A 16,758-nucleotide genomic window follows, 5' to 3' on the forward strand; every position below is an offset into this window, starting at 1 on the left:
GTCTATATTTCTGCATAAATATGACCCAAAACATAATTAGATTTTCACACAAAGCCTGAAAGTAGACAAAGAGAATCCAATCAAACAAAGAAGACATAAATATATACTTTGTCATTTATTTATTCAAGAAAATGATCCAATATTACATATTTGTGAGCAGCAACAGTATGTGAATCTCTAGGATTAGCTGTTAATTTGAAGGTCAAGTTCAAGTTCAAATTAAGAGTCCATCTGTATAGAGGTGTTTTTAATCAGTGAGATGACTATCAGGTGTCAGTGTGTGCCCTGTTTTATTTAAAGAACAGGGATCTATCAAATTTTGGTCATGTTTGTGGAAGTGTATCATGTCACAAACAAATGAGATCTCTGAGGACCTCAGAAAAAGAGTTGATGTTGCTCATCAAGCTAGAAAAGGTTTCAAAGCCATCTCTAAAGAGTTTGGACTCCACCAATCCACAGTCAGACAGATTATATACAAATGAAATTCAAGACCACTGTTACCCTCCCCAGGAATATTCCACCAACAAAGAACACTCTAAGAGCAAGACGTGTAAAATCCACTAGGTTTCAAAGGACTGCAGGCTAACTTCTAAGTAACTAAAGGCCTTTCTCACATTGGCTAATGTTAATGTTCATGAGTTCACCATCAGGAGAACACTGAACAACCATGGTGTCCATGGCAGAGTCGCAAGAAGAAAGCCACTGCTCTCCAAAAAGAACATTGCTGCCCATCTGCAGTTTGCTAAAAATCATGTGGACAAGCCAGAGCAATACTGGAGAAAGGTTTTGTGGATGGATGAGGCCAAAATAGAACATTTTGGTTTAAATGAGCAGCGTTATGTTTGGAGAAAGAAAACACTGCATTCCAGCATAAGAACCTTATCCCATCTGTGAAACATGGTGGTGGTAGTATCATGGTTTGGGCCTGTTTTGCTGCATCTGGTCCAGCATGGCTTGCCATCATTGATGGAACAATGAATTTAGACTTATACCAGCAAATTCTGAAGGAAAATGTCAGGACATCTGTCCAAGAACTGAATCTCAAGAGAAAGTGGGTCATGCAGCAAGACAATGACCCCAAATACACAAGTTGTTCTACCAAAGAATGGTTAAAGAAGAACAAAGTTAATGTTTTGAATGACTGAGTCAAATTCTGGACCTTAATCCAATTTAAATTTTGTGAAAGGACCTAAAGCAAGCAGTTCATAGGAGGAAACCCACCAACTTCACAGAGTTGAAGTGGTTCTGTACTGAGGAATGGGCCACAATTCCTACAGGCCGTTGTGTAGGGCTATTCAGCAGTTACAAGAAACGTTATTGCAGTTATTGCTGCAAAAGGGGGTCATTCCAGATACTGAAAGCAAAGATTCACATACTTTTGCCACTCACAAATATTTAACACCGGATCGTTTTTCTCAATAAATAAATGACACAGTATATATTTTTGTCTCCTTTGTTTGATTGGATTCTCTTTGTCTACTTTCAGGATTTGTGTGAAAATCTAATTGTGTTTTGGGTCATATTTATGCAGAAAAAAATAAAATTCTAAAGGGTTCACAAACTTTCAAGCAGCACTGTATATATACAGTATATACTGTGTGTGTGTGTGTGTGTGTGTGTGTGTGTGTGTGTGCGCTGTATGAAGAGGATGAATGTTTTAGCTCTTTGTCTATCTGGGACTGTTTCTCTAACAGAGGAGAGGGCTCTACACCTGCCAGTAAAAGCTTCTGCTCCATCATCAAATAAATATGAGAACATCTCTTTCCTGCTGCCTCTTTGTCTCTTCCTCCCTGTGTGTTCTTCTCGCTCATTCTCCCAGTGAGCATCTGCATTTTCCATCTCTTACTCATCCCTCTTTTTCCAGAAATATATCTAGCATTGTTACCATTGCATCATTGTTACCATTATGTTACTTATACAATTACTTGGCAGTTACTCGCTGTGACCGTTACCATCCCTGCAAAAGAAAAAAAACATCAGCCTGTTTAAGAGGGGTTTTGGGCACTTCTCAGCTAGTCAGACTGAGAGGCCACCTTGCCAGCCAGCTTAACACCAACTTGGCAGCCTAGGAGAAAGCATTAACATTTTTAGCCTATGTTTTTCAGGTGAAATGGAAAGAAGTTACAGGTCTCGTTTTCACATTGACACACAGAAAATTCTAGAAAATTGTCATTATTGTGTGTAAATCCTGAAAAGATTGAGGCTGAGCCTGATGAGTGTGTCTGTATTTGATTGTGTCTGTTTATCTGTGAGAAATAGAGACAGAAAGTGTATCACTGTGTGTTTTCAGGTAGCACTGGTGCATTGCGCTGATCCCTACACACACAGTGGGTAAACACAAAAACTCAAGTCACTCCCAGAAGCCAAACTATACAAAACCTGCACACTGCAGAACAGAGAGAGAAGGAGGAAAGAGAGACGGATGCACATTAAAGGAAAAACTCCAGAAAATGTGTTTTGAAAAACCCCATCGAAAACTTCCTATGCGGTAAAGTGCATGCAAATTCAGTCTTACGCTTCTCTCGCTCTCTTGACAGTCTCCTTCACCTGTAGAGTAAAGTCTATACTCAGTGACATTTAATAGTCTCAGCCTCAGATGGATTCACTGACCATTCACTGACCATCTGATGCATAGTGCACTTCTGAATTGGAAAGCAGTTCAAATTTGAATTGCTATTTTTAAGCAGCTATATGTGCACACAGAGTTGTGTGGGTTTTTTTTATTAGTACACCTAAAAACGTCTCTAGGTTACGTATGTAACCATGGTTCCCCGAAGGGAACGAGACGCTGCGTCGAACGCTTTGGGAACGCCTCCGGCGAGACCACGTTCTGTAGCATGTGTGAAATCAGTCCAATAGAGAAGCGAGACGTCACGAGCGGGGTGACGCGTGCAACCAGGAAGCATAAAGGTGCATCTGGCAAGCGCACATGTTAGCTTCTGCGGAAGCGAGCGCCTGCAGGGACGCAGGGATTATGGCAGGGAGATGCAGCGTCTCGTTCCCTTCGGGGGAACCATGGTTACATACGTAACCTGGAGGCCGCCATACCCCTAGTCGAGTGTGCTCTGAGCCCTATGGGTGACTGGAGGCCAGAGGACTCATAAGCCAGTGTGATGGTCTCAACCACCCATTGACTCTGGGATTGCTTGGTCGCTGGAACCCCTTTCTTAGGTGGACCAAAACAAATGAATAACTGATCTGCCTTACGCCACTGGGCAGCTCTGTGAACGGAAGCGTCCAGTGCTCGCACTGGACAGAGCAGATTGAGTCTTTCCTGCCCTGCTTCCTGGAAGGGAGGAGGACAAAAGGCTTGCAGTACATATGCCCTGCGAGGAAGTGGGCACTTTAGGGACATTTTCTCTGGTAAAGAAATGCCCTAGCCATGCCCGGGGCAAACTCCAGGCACGATACAGAGAGTGCTTGAAGGCCCCCTATCCTCTTCAGCGAGGATATAGTGAGTAAGAATATCATCTTAAGTGTGAGGAGCTTGTCAGAGATATCTTCAATGGGTTTGAAGGGAGCTTTGCACAGAGCCTCCAGAACCACTGCCAGGTCCCATGAGGGCATCTTGGTGCGCTGTACTGGCCTGAGCCTCCGGGTGCCATGGAGGAAACATGTAACTAACGGGTGTTTCCCCAATGACTGACCACCCTGAAAGGTGTGGTAAGCAGCTATGGCCGCCAGGTAAAGCTTCAGAGTGGATGGAGATAACCCTGCGGAGAATCGCTCCTGCAGAAACTCCAGAACTGAACCAACTGGGCAGTTGACTGGGTCCTGCAGATGCTGTCCACACCAAGAAGTGAAGTTTCCACTTCAAGGCGTACAGTTTCCTCGTGGCGGGAGCTCTGGACTGGAGTATGGTCTCAACAACCTCAGTTGAGAGACCGGATGCTATGAGCTGTGCCCCCTCAGGGGCCACGCCCACAACTTCCATAACTCCAGGCGGGGGTGAAAGACGGTGCCCCTGCCTGAGAGAGGAGGTCCCTCCTGATCGGAGTACGCCAGGACGGGGCCTGTCTGCTGCTAGTAGCCCCGTTCTGGCGGTTACTCTCCGCTCGAGAAGAGACACCAGGTCCAAGAACCATATTCGGGCTGCCAGAACGGGGCTACTAGCAGCAGACGGACCCCGTCCCGGCGTACTCTCTCCATAACTCCTGGGAGCAGAACAATCGGGGGAAAGCGTACAGACAAAGCCGCAGCCACGTCTGCACCATGGCATCCAACCCAAGCGGAGCTGGATGTGTGAGGGAGAACCAGAGCGGACAGTGTGTCATTTCCTGTGACGTGAATAGATCCACTTCCACCTGGCCGAACTCCTTCCAAAGGAGCTCCACCACCTCGGGGTGGAACCTCCATTCCCCGGGCCTCAGCCCCTGTCTCAACAGGATGTCTGCTCCCTGATTGAGATGCCCAGGGATGTAAACTGCTCTGAGTGAGAGGAGCTTTCCCTGAGCCCACAGGAGGACCTGGTGCGCCAGCCTGTAAAGGGGGTGCGAACGCAGACCCCCCTGCCGATTTATGTAGGAGACCACCGATGTGTTGTCTGTGCGGACAAGCACATGATGTTCCCTTAGGTCTGGAAGGAAGTGTTTTAGAGCTCGAAACATGGCCAGCATCTCCAGGCAGTTGATGTGCCACATGAGATGATGGCCTTCCCACAGACCTCGGGCAGAGCCACTCATGACCGCTCCGAAACCCGTGAGGGAGGCGTCAGTCATTAGCATTACACGACGACAAGGAGCCCCCAACACCGGGCCTTGAGACAGGAACCAAGGTTTCTTCCACATGTCTAAGGCACGTAAGCATCGCCGCGTGACCTTGATCGTGCCAAGCGGGTTCCCCCTCGGGGAAAACCCCTAGGTTCTGAGCCACCACTGCAAGGGTCTCATGTACAGCAGGCCAAAAGGTATCACGTTGGACGCAGCTGCCATCAGACCCAACAGTCTCTGAAACCGTTTGACAGTGACTGGCCTTCTCTCAGTCCCCTCACGGCTGTGAGAATCACTTTGATACGAGCAGGAGACAACTGTGCCTGCATCATTGTCGAATTCCACACCACGCCCAGATAAAGGGTTCTCTGTAGTGGAGAAAGCACACTTTTCTTGGCGTTCAGCCGTAACCCCAGCTCTTTCATATGGGCGAGGATGACATCTCGATGCCGAGCCACCATCTGCTCTGACTGAGCTAATATCAACCAATCATTGATGTAATTGAGTATGCGGATGCCCTGGAGTCGCAACGGAGCCAAGGCAGCATCGACACACTTTGTGAAAGTGCGGGGTGAGAGTGACAGGCTGAACGGAAGAACCCGATACTGGTATGCTTCGTCCCTGAAAGCAAACCTTAGGAACTTCCTGTGTTGAGAAAGGATGAATACATGGAAGTATGTGTCCTTGAGATCTATCGTGACAAACCAGTCTTCGGACCTGATTTGAGACACGATCTGTTTGATAGTGAGCATCTTGAACCGAAACCGTTTGATAGCGTGGTTCAATAGACGCAGATCTATGAACGGACGCAACCCCCATCCTTCTTCGGAACGATGAAGTAATGGCTGTAGAACCATGATTCTCTCTTGAGAGGAGGAACACGTTCTATGGCCTCCTTCCTCAAGAGAGTTTTTACTTCTTGTTCCAATACCAGAGCCTGCTCGGGTCCCACTAATGTAGGAATAACCCCGTTGAAGCAAGGTGGACGAAAACCGAACTGAATTCTGTAACCTCTCTCTACAGTGTGCAGGACCCATTGTGAGACATTTGGCAGAAGCTTCCATGCTGTCAGAAAGTCTACTAAGGGAACCAGGCTCTCGAGACTGGCCTCTGGTGTCACTAGAGGAGCCACTTCGGTGCCCTGAAGCGGTTGACCGGCTGGGAACGACCGACCTGACTGCTCTAGCGTCCTCATCTGAGGGGGCGAGCTTTCCTGTGCCGTACCGTCGCCGGGCGGCAACTGAGAAATTTGCTCACGGGAGCCCACTGAGCCCTGAAGCACTGGGGGTGGTAGGGGTATCAGTGAAGCTCCCTGAGGGCACTGAGGAGGATCGGGCACCGTATACTGAGGTGTGTACCTCTCCTCCCCAGGGTGGGCTGCCCTCAGGGTCCTGACGATGGAATTGTCAGAACCGCTTGGCCGAGGTCCTCTTGGACATAATAACGGTCCGCAGATCCACTTTCTGTTTAGAGGACCCCGACCAAGAGCGCCCGCCGCCCCGCCCCCTGGTCTTTCTGCGGGGGGGCACGGGTCGCGACGCTCTGCTTCTGGGTCTGGCGGTATGAGGAGCTAGACGGCTGGGACTGCTCCCGCTCAGCAGTCCCAAAGACCTGGGGGGGGCGAGGGAGGAAACCCTGGAATGCCACCGCTTGCTTCTTCACCTCCTGAAACCTTTCGACGACAGTATCGACTGTGCCGCCGAAGAGGCCAGAAGGCAATAGCGGGGCATCCAGGAGGAAGAATCTGTCCTTGTCTTGTAGTTCAGACAGATTCAACCACAGGTGTCGCTCCGTAGCCACCAGTGCTGATGGCTCTGGCCGTTTCCTTGGTGGCTCGAAGCGACAGGTCTGTGGCCCGATGCAGTTCGGCGACTATGTCGGATTCCTCTTCCTCCCTATCGTCCAGATCTTTTAGCAGGTCGGCCTGGTACGCCTGCAACACCGCCATAGTGTACAGACACGGACCGGCTTGACCTGCCGCCGTATAAGCTTTCCCAACCAGGCTGGATGTCAGTTTTACTGGCCTGGTGGTGGGGCTGTGCAAAAAATCTAATGCGATTTTCATGCACATCTTGTCAGTAAAGCCGCTTCTGTGATTAGTAGTTAATCTCCAGCATGTGCGTTCAGATGGAGCGGCATTTACTACACAGAGCTGTAATTCACTGACAAGCTACGCAAAATCGCGTTCAAAATCGCAGGCGATTCATTGCCGATTATGAACGCGATTTTGTGTAGCTTGTCAGTGAACTACGGCTCTCTGTAGTAAATGCCGCTCCATTTGAACGCACGTGCACGTGAAGGACGAGCCCCTCTAGGATCCCTCCGCTAAAGCCACTTGCGATCCCCACGATAACCTAGCAGGATTGCGAACCTGGCCGCTTTCATCGAAGACGGCCAGGATGGAGCGGAGCACACGGAGTGGGAGAAGCTCACAGTCACGGCAGGCAGCCCCCTCGAGAGCTACCCGTGCATGCTCTGCTCCAAAACAGACGACGCACAAATCGTGTGTATCCCCACCCGAGACATATCATGGGCAGGGAGGAACACACGACTTGAAATACCGTCCGCTCGCCACAGATTTTGATTTACACTTAGGCATGATATTACTCGCTTTCTATACACAGATTCTCCTGACTGACTGAGTGCTGTTGCATACACACACACACACACCTCAGACTCGCTCGCTGAATAGCAAGAAGCTAACATGTGGGCTTGCCAGATGCGCCTTTATGCTTCCTGGTTGCTCACGTCACCCCGCTCGTGACGTCTCGCTTCGCTATTGGACTGATTTCACACATGCTTCAGAACTTGGTCTTTGCGGGGTCATTACCAAACCGTTCGACGCAGCTCAAGTTCCTGAAGGGGAACTGAAGTAGTCATGTTTACAAGGTACACTGGGATGAAACTACAAAAGCATTTGAGGATCAAGCGCCACAGTTTTGCATTACATTTTTAAAAGATATTCAGAGTTTCCTTTGAGGCACTTAGTTATCCTGAAACAGCTATGTTTTCTTATGTCTGTGCAATATTTTCTACAGTATGTGTAAAATAGTCTGTATATATTACTTTTGGGGTGGAAGAAAATCTGATCTGCATCTGTATGCATTTTCCACAATTTTTTACAGCTTTTTGTGTACAGCCGTTCCTGAAGACTGTCATGCTGCAATTTAAATTCATCAGCCTATTTTTGTGGTATCATTTATTTTAGATAAACGCAGATTTACATGTCAATCAGATGCTCCCTTTCTGTCTAATCAGATGGTTCTTTATCAAAATAGGCAACCGTGTGAACCAGACTCTTTAGCATCTTCCACATCATCATTCTTCTTGCTAAGTAGCTTTTTTCCTCTTTCTTTCTTTCTCTATCTCTCTTTCTCATCTGGTTAGACAGTGTAAAGTATTAACTTAAAAATATGAAACTGCTGTATTTATGAACCATTTGTTTTTATAGATGATCATTTATAAATGTCAGCCAGTTGCAAAATATTATGAAAGTTTTGTGAATTCTGAAAGGCTCAACAGTAGTCCAGGCATTGTGTGTGAGTACATATCTTTCTCTTTCTTTCGGTGCTGAAATATTCCCAATAATGAAGAAAAACATGACATTAATGTATAATTTATTGTATTCATTTATTTATAGTGTGAGCTATGAATGCATGAGTCCATTGCTTTCACTCCCTTCATAGAAACTCTGGAAATTTTGACTGGTAGCTTTTTTTAGGGCAAACGAAAAAAAAATGTACAGACAAAGAGTAGTTCTATGGCTTTATAGGACATTGTGGATGGATGGATCAATGGCATGTAGAGATATAGAGAAGCAGCCAGATTGCCTTGTTTTTACTCAGTAAATTGCTTATATTACTTTCATCTCACTTGTGACTCTTTGATGTTTGAGTGTGCGGACTACTTTCAAGCTCTTCACCATGTAGAGATATAGGAAATTATATTTTGTTTGTGAAATATATTATTTGGTTTTTTTTTTGCTATATTTTCATAGCAATTAAGCATATTTCCACCCCAAATTCTCATTATAACAATGCAAAAAATTACTGTTCACATATTAACATTATTAAAATGTGAAAATAAAAAAATTGTTTTAATTTTAAACCCATTATGGTAATTAGAATTGTTTACGCAAAACAATTGTAATTAAACTAAAATTTAGTTTACGTAATTAAAAAAATGTGAATTGTTAGATAGTCTTATAATTGTAATATAATCGTATTAATATAATTCTTGAATTTTACAATTCATCTGTGATTTCGGGGATTGAATATGACCCAGACTTTTTTGACAGGTTCACCTGAATATGTCAACACAATTCTGACCCTTTGACTTTCCAGCCAGCGTCTCCATGTCCAGATCCTCCACCTTTTTACACCGAACAGATGTAGCCTCATATTCTTGGCCCCCTTCATTTCATGCTTATCAGCACACACAGCTTGTTATCAGACAGATTTATTCAAATAGTCGCCACATTCGGCACAAACGGCTGCAATCTGCAGCATCAAGATGAATTGTAGTTTATCATATCATTTGCATTTTTTAATTATGCTGCAAGGCAAGAAGGCAGGGAAGAGAATGAGAGGGTATGAGTGGAAAAAGATTTGTTTGAGTGTTTGAGCCACTGTTGGCCTGAGTGCCATGAAAGTAAAGAGAAAGAGGAGGGAATGTTCAGAGCTGTGGGAGGAAACGCAGCGTGGGATCAGAGGAAGTCATGCAGCCACTGAAGCATGATGCTGCCCGGGCACTCTCAGGGAAGCGGTCACGCGGGGTCAGTCTCACACATTGCGGAACAAAATGTGACAGTAATGCACAAAAGTTCAGAAGAGATAGAGAAAGACAGAGTCAGGATGTTAAGAGATGGTATTATGGTTCAAGCGCTGTCTGTTAAACACAAATGAGACAGTATGTTAATTATTAATCATTAACCATCCTCCTCCACCCACAGTCCTCTCATCTCAAAATAAAATGTATTATTTAATTTACTGATTTACAAAAGTTGCCATTTCCAGCCTTTTTTGTTTTCAAGTGATTCTTAGCAAAGGATCAGAGCAGTCAGACCTGCCTATCTATCTATCTATCTATCTCTCTCTCTCTAGTGTTTTTCTGTCTATAAAACCTCAACTCAAAGAGTTTTAAAACTTTTTTTTTTTACTTTGCAACAATCTTTAAGGTTTGACTTTACAAAGTTGCTGTTATAGTTAAAATTAACAGTTATACAAATTTCTTCGCAATTCATTGTAATTCTACGTCTTCTCATTATTTTAAATTGCAGAATTTAAATTGCAGTTCTGCATCCTGTATGATACCTCAATTCAAATTCAGGAAATGAATTGAAATTTCAATGGCATGCTCAATTCAGTTCTGAATGACGCACAACCCTGGCACACATTACTTAAACAGTGAGCACATCTGTTCTTGAACTGTGCAAGCCTGGTAGATTGTGTTTAAATAAGTGTTGTTTTATCTGTAGTGAGTGTTCAAATGCATTATGCCTTCACTTTTTTCTAAAGCTATGATACTGCACATGTACTGTGGTGGCCCCACTGGCATTTAGAGCACCTGTGGAGGTGTGTGTACGAGCGTTTGTGTGTTCTGTGTTCCATCATGCAGTGCCGGACTACAAATGCCCACTGTCACCCCTATTTCACTCCCCATTACCCTGGGCAGGAGGGCCAGTAGAGTGTGTGAGGGCACAGCAAATGAGAGTAAATGGAAGAGGGAGGGAGGGAGAGAGAGAGAACTAAAAAGAATCAGACAGAGAAATAGAAAGCAATAGAAGATCGTACCCTAACATTATTTTGGTCCATATCTCGTTCTAACAGAGCAGTTATACAGATCCATGCACACATCTCTGTGCTTACATTCAGTAAACAGTTTTTATAGCAGTCCCATGTGTTTATCCCTTCCATCTGTTGTTGCATGTACTGTACTGTGTGTGTGTGTGTGTGTGTGTATGTGTGTGTGTGTGTGTGTGTGTGTGGCTTTTTCAGTCTTGTCCCTGCAAGCACAGTGGGAATCACACCAGAGAACTGAGCAACCACACACACATACATATAAACACCCACTAGCGCAGAATATGTCGTTACTAAGCATTCATGTATTCAAAAAGCAGCAGTGCATTACTCCTGATGTTCAAGTTATTCAATGCTGCGTGAGCTTACTCTTATAAATTTGCTATATATAGGCCTATATATTTTTAGGTGCATTGTTTTTACATTGCCATTTATAGCAACATGTGGAGTCAGTCAAATGATGCCACACAGGTGGGCAGCATGGTATGGGAGGCAAAACAAGAGTATCTGGGTCAATCCTGTTATGCAGTGCCTTTAAAACTCTGTAACTTGAATATGCCTGTGTTGTTATTCAAGGAGGAATTTAAATGAAAGGCTATACCAAACTTTCAGAAATGTGCCCTGGTTAAGCTCAGCCTCTTTATTTATTATACCGTTTTACACCATTACAAGACAACTGCAGGACAAAATGAATCTGACAGGATAAAAAAAGTTCTAATTTTAGCCATTGTTTGGTGAGTGACTGAGAATTAGCTTACATGATGGTGTTGACTTGATATTTTTAACATCTTTTGTAATTATGTTGTCATTACTGATATCTGTAGTTGTAAACAAAAAAACAAATTAACTGCTTAAGCATGAAATAAACCAGCTAATGCCTCAAAACATCATGTTTATGCTGTTGTTTTACCACCTGAAATTATATTGTCCCTTCCTGAGGATGATGTCTTTAAGCAACTGGCTTATATAAAGAGAAATTACAAGACACTAACAGGATGGAAAGTGATATTAAGTGATAAAATGATTAACTAAATGAAAATGCCCAAGAAAACATGTTTTGTTTGAAACAATCACGGAAAAGGGAAAAATTAAGAAACACCTGGAATATTTCTTAATATATTGCCTATTTTTACATGTCAGAAGTTTAATATTGTAGCACCAGGGGATATGGCAAACACAGCAACATCTGCTCAAAGTGGTATAATGATTTAGAATTCGCCCCATGTTCCCTTAGTTGTGATATTGTGAAAAAATTAACTAATGTGATTTCCATCTTTAGAAATGGTGTGTTTTAAAACTTCATAAAAAATCGCAAAAAAAAAAAGAAATGGTGTGTTTACTGTTTTATCCACTTTGTTAAGACATATATAACCAGTGTTGGGGAAAGTTACTTTTAAAAGTAATGCATTACAATATTGCGTTACTCCATAAAAAAGTAACTAATTACGTTACTTTTTATGGAAAGTAATGCGTTACGTTACTTTGCATTACTTTTTAAATCTGGACAGGGCTTGCTTGTTTGATTTTAAAATAAAAAATAATGCGTTACTTTACTAGTTACTTGAAAAAAGTAATCTGATTACGTAACTTGCGTTACTTGTAATATATTACCCCCAACACTGTATATAACTGATGATAACATGATGATAATGACCCATCAGTTCAGTCTGTTGGTTTCCTATTCATTGGTTGAAATACTTGCAGACTTTATACAGACATAGTTTTTTTCTGTTCAAATCTAGGAATTTAGAAAATGAATCAAAAATGTCAGAATAGGTATAATTTAACATAATGATGATATCAAATAATCGGTTGTGCTGTATTGCAAATGCAAATGATCTCTTTAAAGCCATTATAGAAAATGTCACCTAAGGTCTTCCATGCAGTTCAACAGGCATTGTGCACACATACACACAGACACACACACACAGCCACAGAAGCTAATCAGAAAGTGGGATCTTATTTTCCAGTCCAAATTTCTGCTGAGGATTCTTTTAAAGACAATTTTACAGAGCCGTACATACACACACTCTTCACCAGGATAATGTGGCTGACAGAGCCTAGAAAATAATGATAATGAAGATAAATCTAAAGCAGAAGATGTTAGGGGGTGAAATCACAGTAATGACCGTGGTGGTTTTAATGGCTGCTCACAAAGCTTAGGCCAAAAAACAATTTAACTTTGTTATTTTAAGGTTTACAAGGAGATTTTGAGGCCAATGGCCGTGTTTGAGCAAGAGGTTGCATTATACTGGCAAATCATTGACTGCTGTGAGAGATCTACTAAAGGTGACGTAATAAATCTAAACAGCCGCAGATAATCTCATTTCCGTAGCTGACGCTCTTTGATGTGACGTTTTTGTCTATTTTGATGCTCTTTGAGGAATAATCCAAATATCTCTCTCTGCATTCTGCGTGTGGATGTGGACTGCATGCTAATAGTGTATTGAGGGGTTGGAATTGATTAAAAATTGTCATAATAATGGTTCACTTTAGGAGCAATTCACTAAGAATGAATCGTGCGCCACTGTTAGCACCGTTTATTTCATTGTGCTGTTTTGAATTGTTTTAGCACCCAATTCACTAAAGAAATTATGCAAATCAAGCAATGGTATGACGGCTTCATCATTTGATCATGCGCATGCTAAACTGGCACAACTTTTCGTGAATTTGCCTCCTATGCTTTCGATAAGAATCAAAATGAATTAGACAAAATTGTTTCTAAGGCGTCCATCCCAAGGACCTTTTTAATGAAACACGAGCAGAATGAAATTCTGTGTACATCATACATAAACATTTAGCATATTATGAATGATTTGCAGAGAAATTCATTCTGCTTGTGGCAGAATGTATTTAATGGTTGCAATGTGTTTGTGGATGATGGAGGACTCTGTGTTTGTTCATGGTTATTTTATTCATAGCAAATGAGGATCATGTCAAGTCACAGCTGTCATACTGTCAAGCTCTGAACTCCATGATAGATACATCTACATTGTTAACTGTCCTTCCACAACCATAATCTGACCTCTCTTATCTCTCATAGCAACCTCAGACTGTCACACAGTACTTCACACACGTCACACACGTGTGAAGTACGTCACACAGTACTGAATTCAGGTAGTGTCATGATATTCACAGAAATCCAGCAGAAAGGTCATAGGTGAGAAGAGTAAGAAGAGTTTAGTGTATGTGCTCATGTATTTTTGAGAAGTGAGAATACAGCCGTCTGAAAGCTGAAAGATGCACTTTCACAAGCAGTGTATGGATGTAGGAAGGCATCAAGGCACATCAGAGTTCAATGTTTGCATAACGTTCTGTCTACTAAGATGCCATCACCCTTTTTCGTTTTTCCTAGCCTATAATAAGACTGAGAATAGCTTCTGACAGGGTGGTTGAAATCTGTAAATTAGTTTAAACACTACAAAGTTTGGGGTTTGTTAAGAGGCTTTCTTTATTTTTGAAAGAAATTATATTTTAGCATGGACACATTCAGTGGCTCGAGAAATAACAGTAAAGACTTTTACATTGTTGCAAACAAAAATTTGTTCTTTTGAACTTTTTATTCATCCAAGAATCCTGAATCCAAGACAAAAAAAAAGAGAAAAAAATGTATCATGGTTTCCCCATAAATATTACACACAACTTTTTCAACATTGATGACAATAAGAAATGTTTTTTGATCAACAAACCAGTATATTAGAATGATTTGAATAATGACTGCCCAAGAAGTAGGTTTCATCAGAAGGCACCTTTTCCAGAAGTGTTGTCTGTTAAGTCATTAACTGACTAGGCACAAATGCAGAAAGGCCGTTAGTTTTGGACTCTGACGTGTATTAGGCAGTTTGATACAGGCATTTTATTTCCATTGGAATATTTCTACATGTGCGAGATATGCGTCTGTCTCTCTGTCTGTGTGTGTGTGTGTGTGTGTGTGTGTGTCAGACTTTGATCAGTAAAGTTCCTGGTGACTTGGAGGCAGATTAAACAGTTTTTCCAAATTAGAGCATCCACTCACTCACCCTGTCTCAGCCATCCCTCTCTCTCTCTCTCTCTCTCTCTCTCTCTCTCTGCTATCTAAAGTTCTCACTTTCATTCTTACCCTGCTGTTATCAGACATTTGACTAAATAAGATCAGTGGTCAACTACCAAAACAAATGTATTTTGTTTATTTTTTTTTTCAGTCCACTATTTTTCCTACCTTCTTCTTCTTTTTCAGTTTTATAGATGATTTGCTGCTAAACAATGCCAAACTGATGGCATTATTGCACTCTCTATTAGTGATGGTAAGATTCACCGAGTGTGCATAAGATACAAGTTGCCATTTGTATCGCGATGCATCGTTTCTTACATATTTGCATTGGTAAAAACTATTTATATATAATTATTAGTAGATGCACTATACTAAAAATTATTTGTGACCAATATTTTATATGTAGATTGATTTCTCCTCTCTAAACTGTTTCTCTAGCGTGTTCTCTCATCACCATTGCTGCTTCATAAATATGACATATCACAGCACTACTGATTTGCTGTCTGTCCGAACCAAAGAAATAAAAGCAAGCTATTTGTACCATATTGAATTGCATAGCATCATATTTTTTCCATTGCATCGTATTGCATTGAATCGCATTGTGTTGAATCGAATCGAAATCGGATCGCACTGCATCGTAATATGGGTGAATCGTATTGCATCGCATTGGTAGCTGCTTCATATGTATCTTTAATGTATTGTATCGTTGGCTATACATTGAGATGCGTATCGCATCGGCCTGTTATGAAGATGCACATCCCTACTCTCTATCAATTATTTTAGTATTTTTATATGCTATATAGTATTTATTAAAAATTTTTACATTTTTGTTTAAGTTTTAGTAATTTTTAATGTGCTTTTGTCATTTTTTGTAGTTTTTTAATCTCATTTATTATTTATATCATTTATTTGTTTTAGTTTTAGTAATTTTAGTACTTAAATTTCTCATTTTCAAGTTTTTGATAATATTTATATTTCATAATATTTCTATTTTATTTTATATCAGCTGTATTTCAATGGCCAAAAGCAATTTGTAATAGTTTTATCTAAAAATTATATTACTGCTCTCCATTAACAAATTTGTCTGTATTTTTTCTTTCCCCCTTTCTTCTATTTCTCCTCTACTTTACTATTTAGGTTTTCTTAGCACAGGAGATCAGTCTGCTAAAGGGAACTATGGCCTGTTGGATCAAATCCAGGCCTTGCGTTGGCTGAATGAGAATATTGGACACTTTGGTGGCGATCCTGAACGAATCACTATCTTTGGCTCTGGGGCTGGAGCGTCTTGTGTCAACCTACTCATCCTGTCCCACCACTCTGAGGGTAAGACAAATGCATGTGTTTGTCCATGTGTTAATGCTTTAACAGACTAATACTATCCCTGCACAGGTTTCCATCTCATTATTAATGCTGTGTGCATGTGTGTGTTACCTCACAAAATGTCTCACCGTCCTGTCCAACTGTGTTCTGTTGCATTGCTCGTCAAAAACGTCCACCTTTACCCGCACCATCTTCATCATCACTGTCATCCTCACCTAACATCAGTCCTACAGCCCTCAACTGTCAATCACACCAGGTAAGTCATGACAGTTTTTACCCTGGAGAAACCAATCATGTTATTTCCCTGTAAGGAGCCCAAGCCAACTGAAACAGGAAGAGATAAACAAATAAAGGTATGTAGGTAAGTGTTAAAGGGATAGTCCACCTAAAAATGAAAATTCTGTAATTGTTTCCTCGCCCTCATCATGTCATGTATGGAACACAAAAGAAAATAATCTGAAGAATGTTAGTAACGGAGCACTTTCAGTTTCACTGACTTCCATTGTAATTTTATAGACAAAAAATAAAGTGAATTCAAAGGGGGTCAAAACTGTTTGGTTATCATTCTGCTAAATATGTTCTTGTGTTTACAACGAAATTTATACAGATTTGGAATGACTTCAGGGTGAGTAAATGATGAATGTTCATTTTTGGGTGGACTATCCCTTTAAAGTTAAGGAAGTGGATAGAGTTCACGGAAGTGGAGCAAAGAAAAAAAAATAGCAAAGTGATTTTTTGAGCACCTCTTAACTAAATGTCTGTTTGTGTGCCTGTTTGGACAAGCTAGGTAAAGAGAAAAGCACAGGCGTGTTAGCAGAGACAAAGCTACAGTAGCTCCATATTGATTTCTCTGGGAAAGGTAACATGCTCTCCAATAATTAAAAAGACAGAAAGAAAGGAA

General features: G+C 41.8%; 1 protein-coding gene across 1 annotated transcript in view; it reads left to right on the forward strand.

Moving 5' to 3' along the window:
• The window catches only part of LOC107750775 (neuroligin-2-like), a 166,232-nt gene that overhangs the window by 141,361 nt on the left and 8,113 nt on the right, over positions 1 to 16,758 (forward strand). The window contains exon 5 of the mRNA XM_016566301.1: positions 15,675 to 15,860. Within this exon, the coding sequence (XP_016421787.1) occupies positions 15,675 to 15,860 (186 nt within the window). The remainder of the gene's footprint in view (positions 1 to 15,674; positions 15,861 to 16,758) is intronic.

Source organism: Sinocyclocheilus rhinocerous, unplaced genomic scaffold, assembly GCF_001515625.1.
Source record: "Sinocyclocheilus rhinocerous isolate Xijiao unplaced genomic scaffold, SAMN03320098_v1.1 scaffold1564, whole genome shotgun sequence".
NCBI lineage: Eukaryota > Metazoa > Chordata > Actinopteri > Cypriniformes > Cyprinidae > Sinocyclocheilus > Sinocyclocheilus rhinocerous.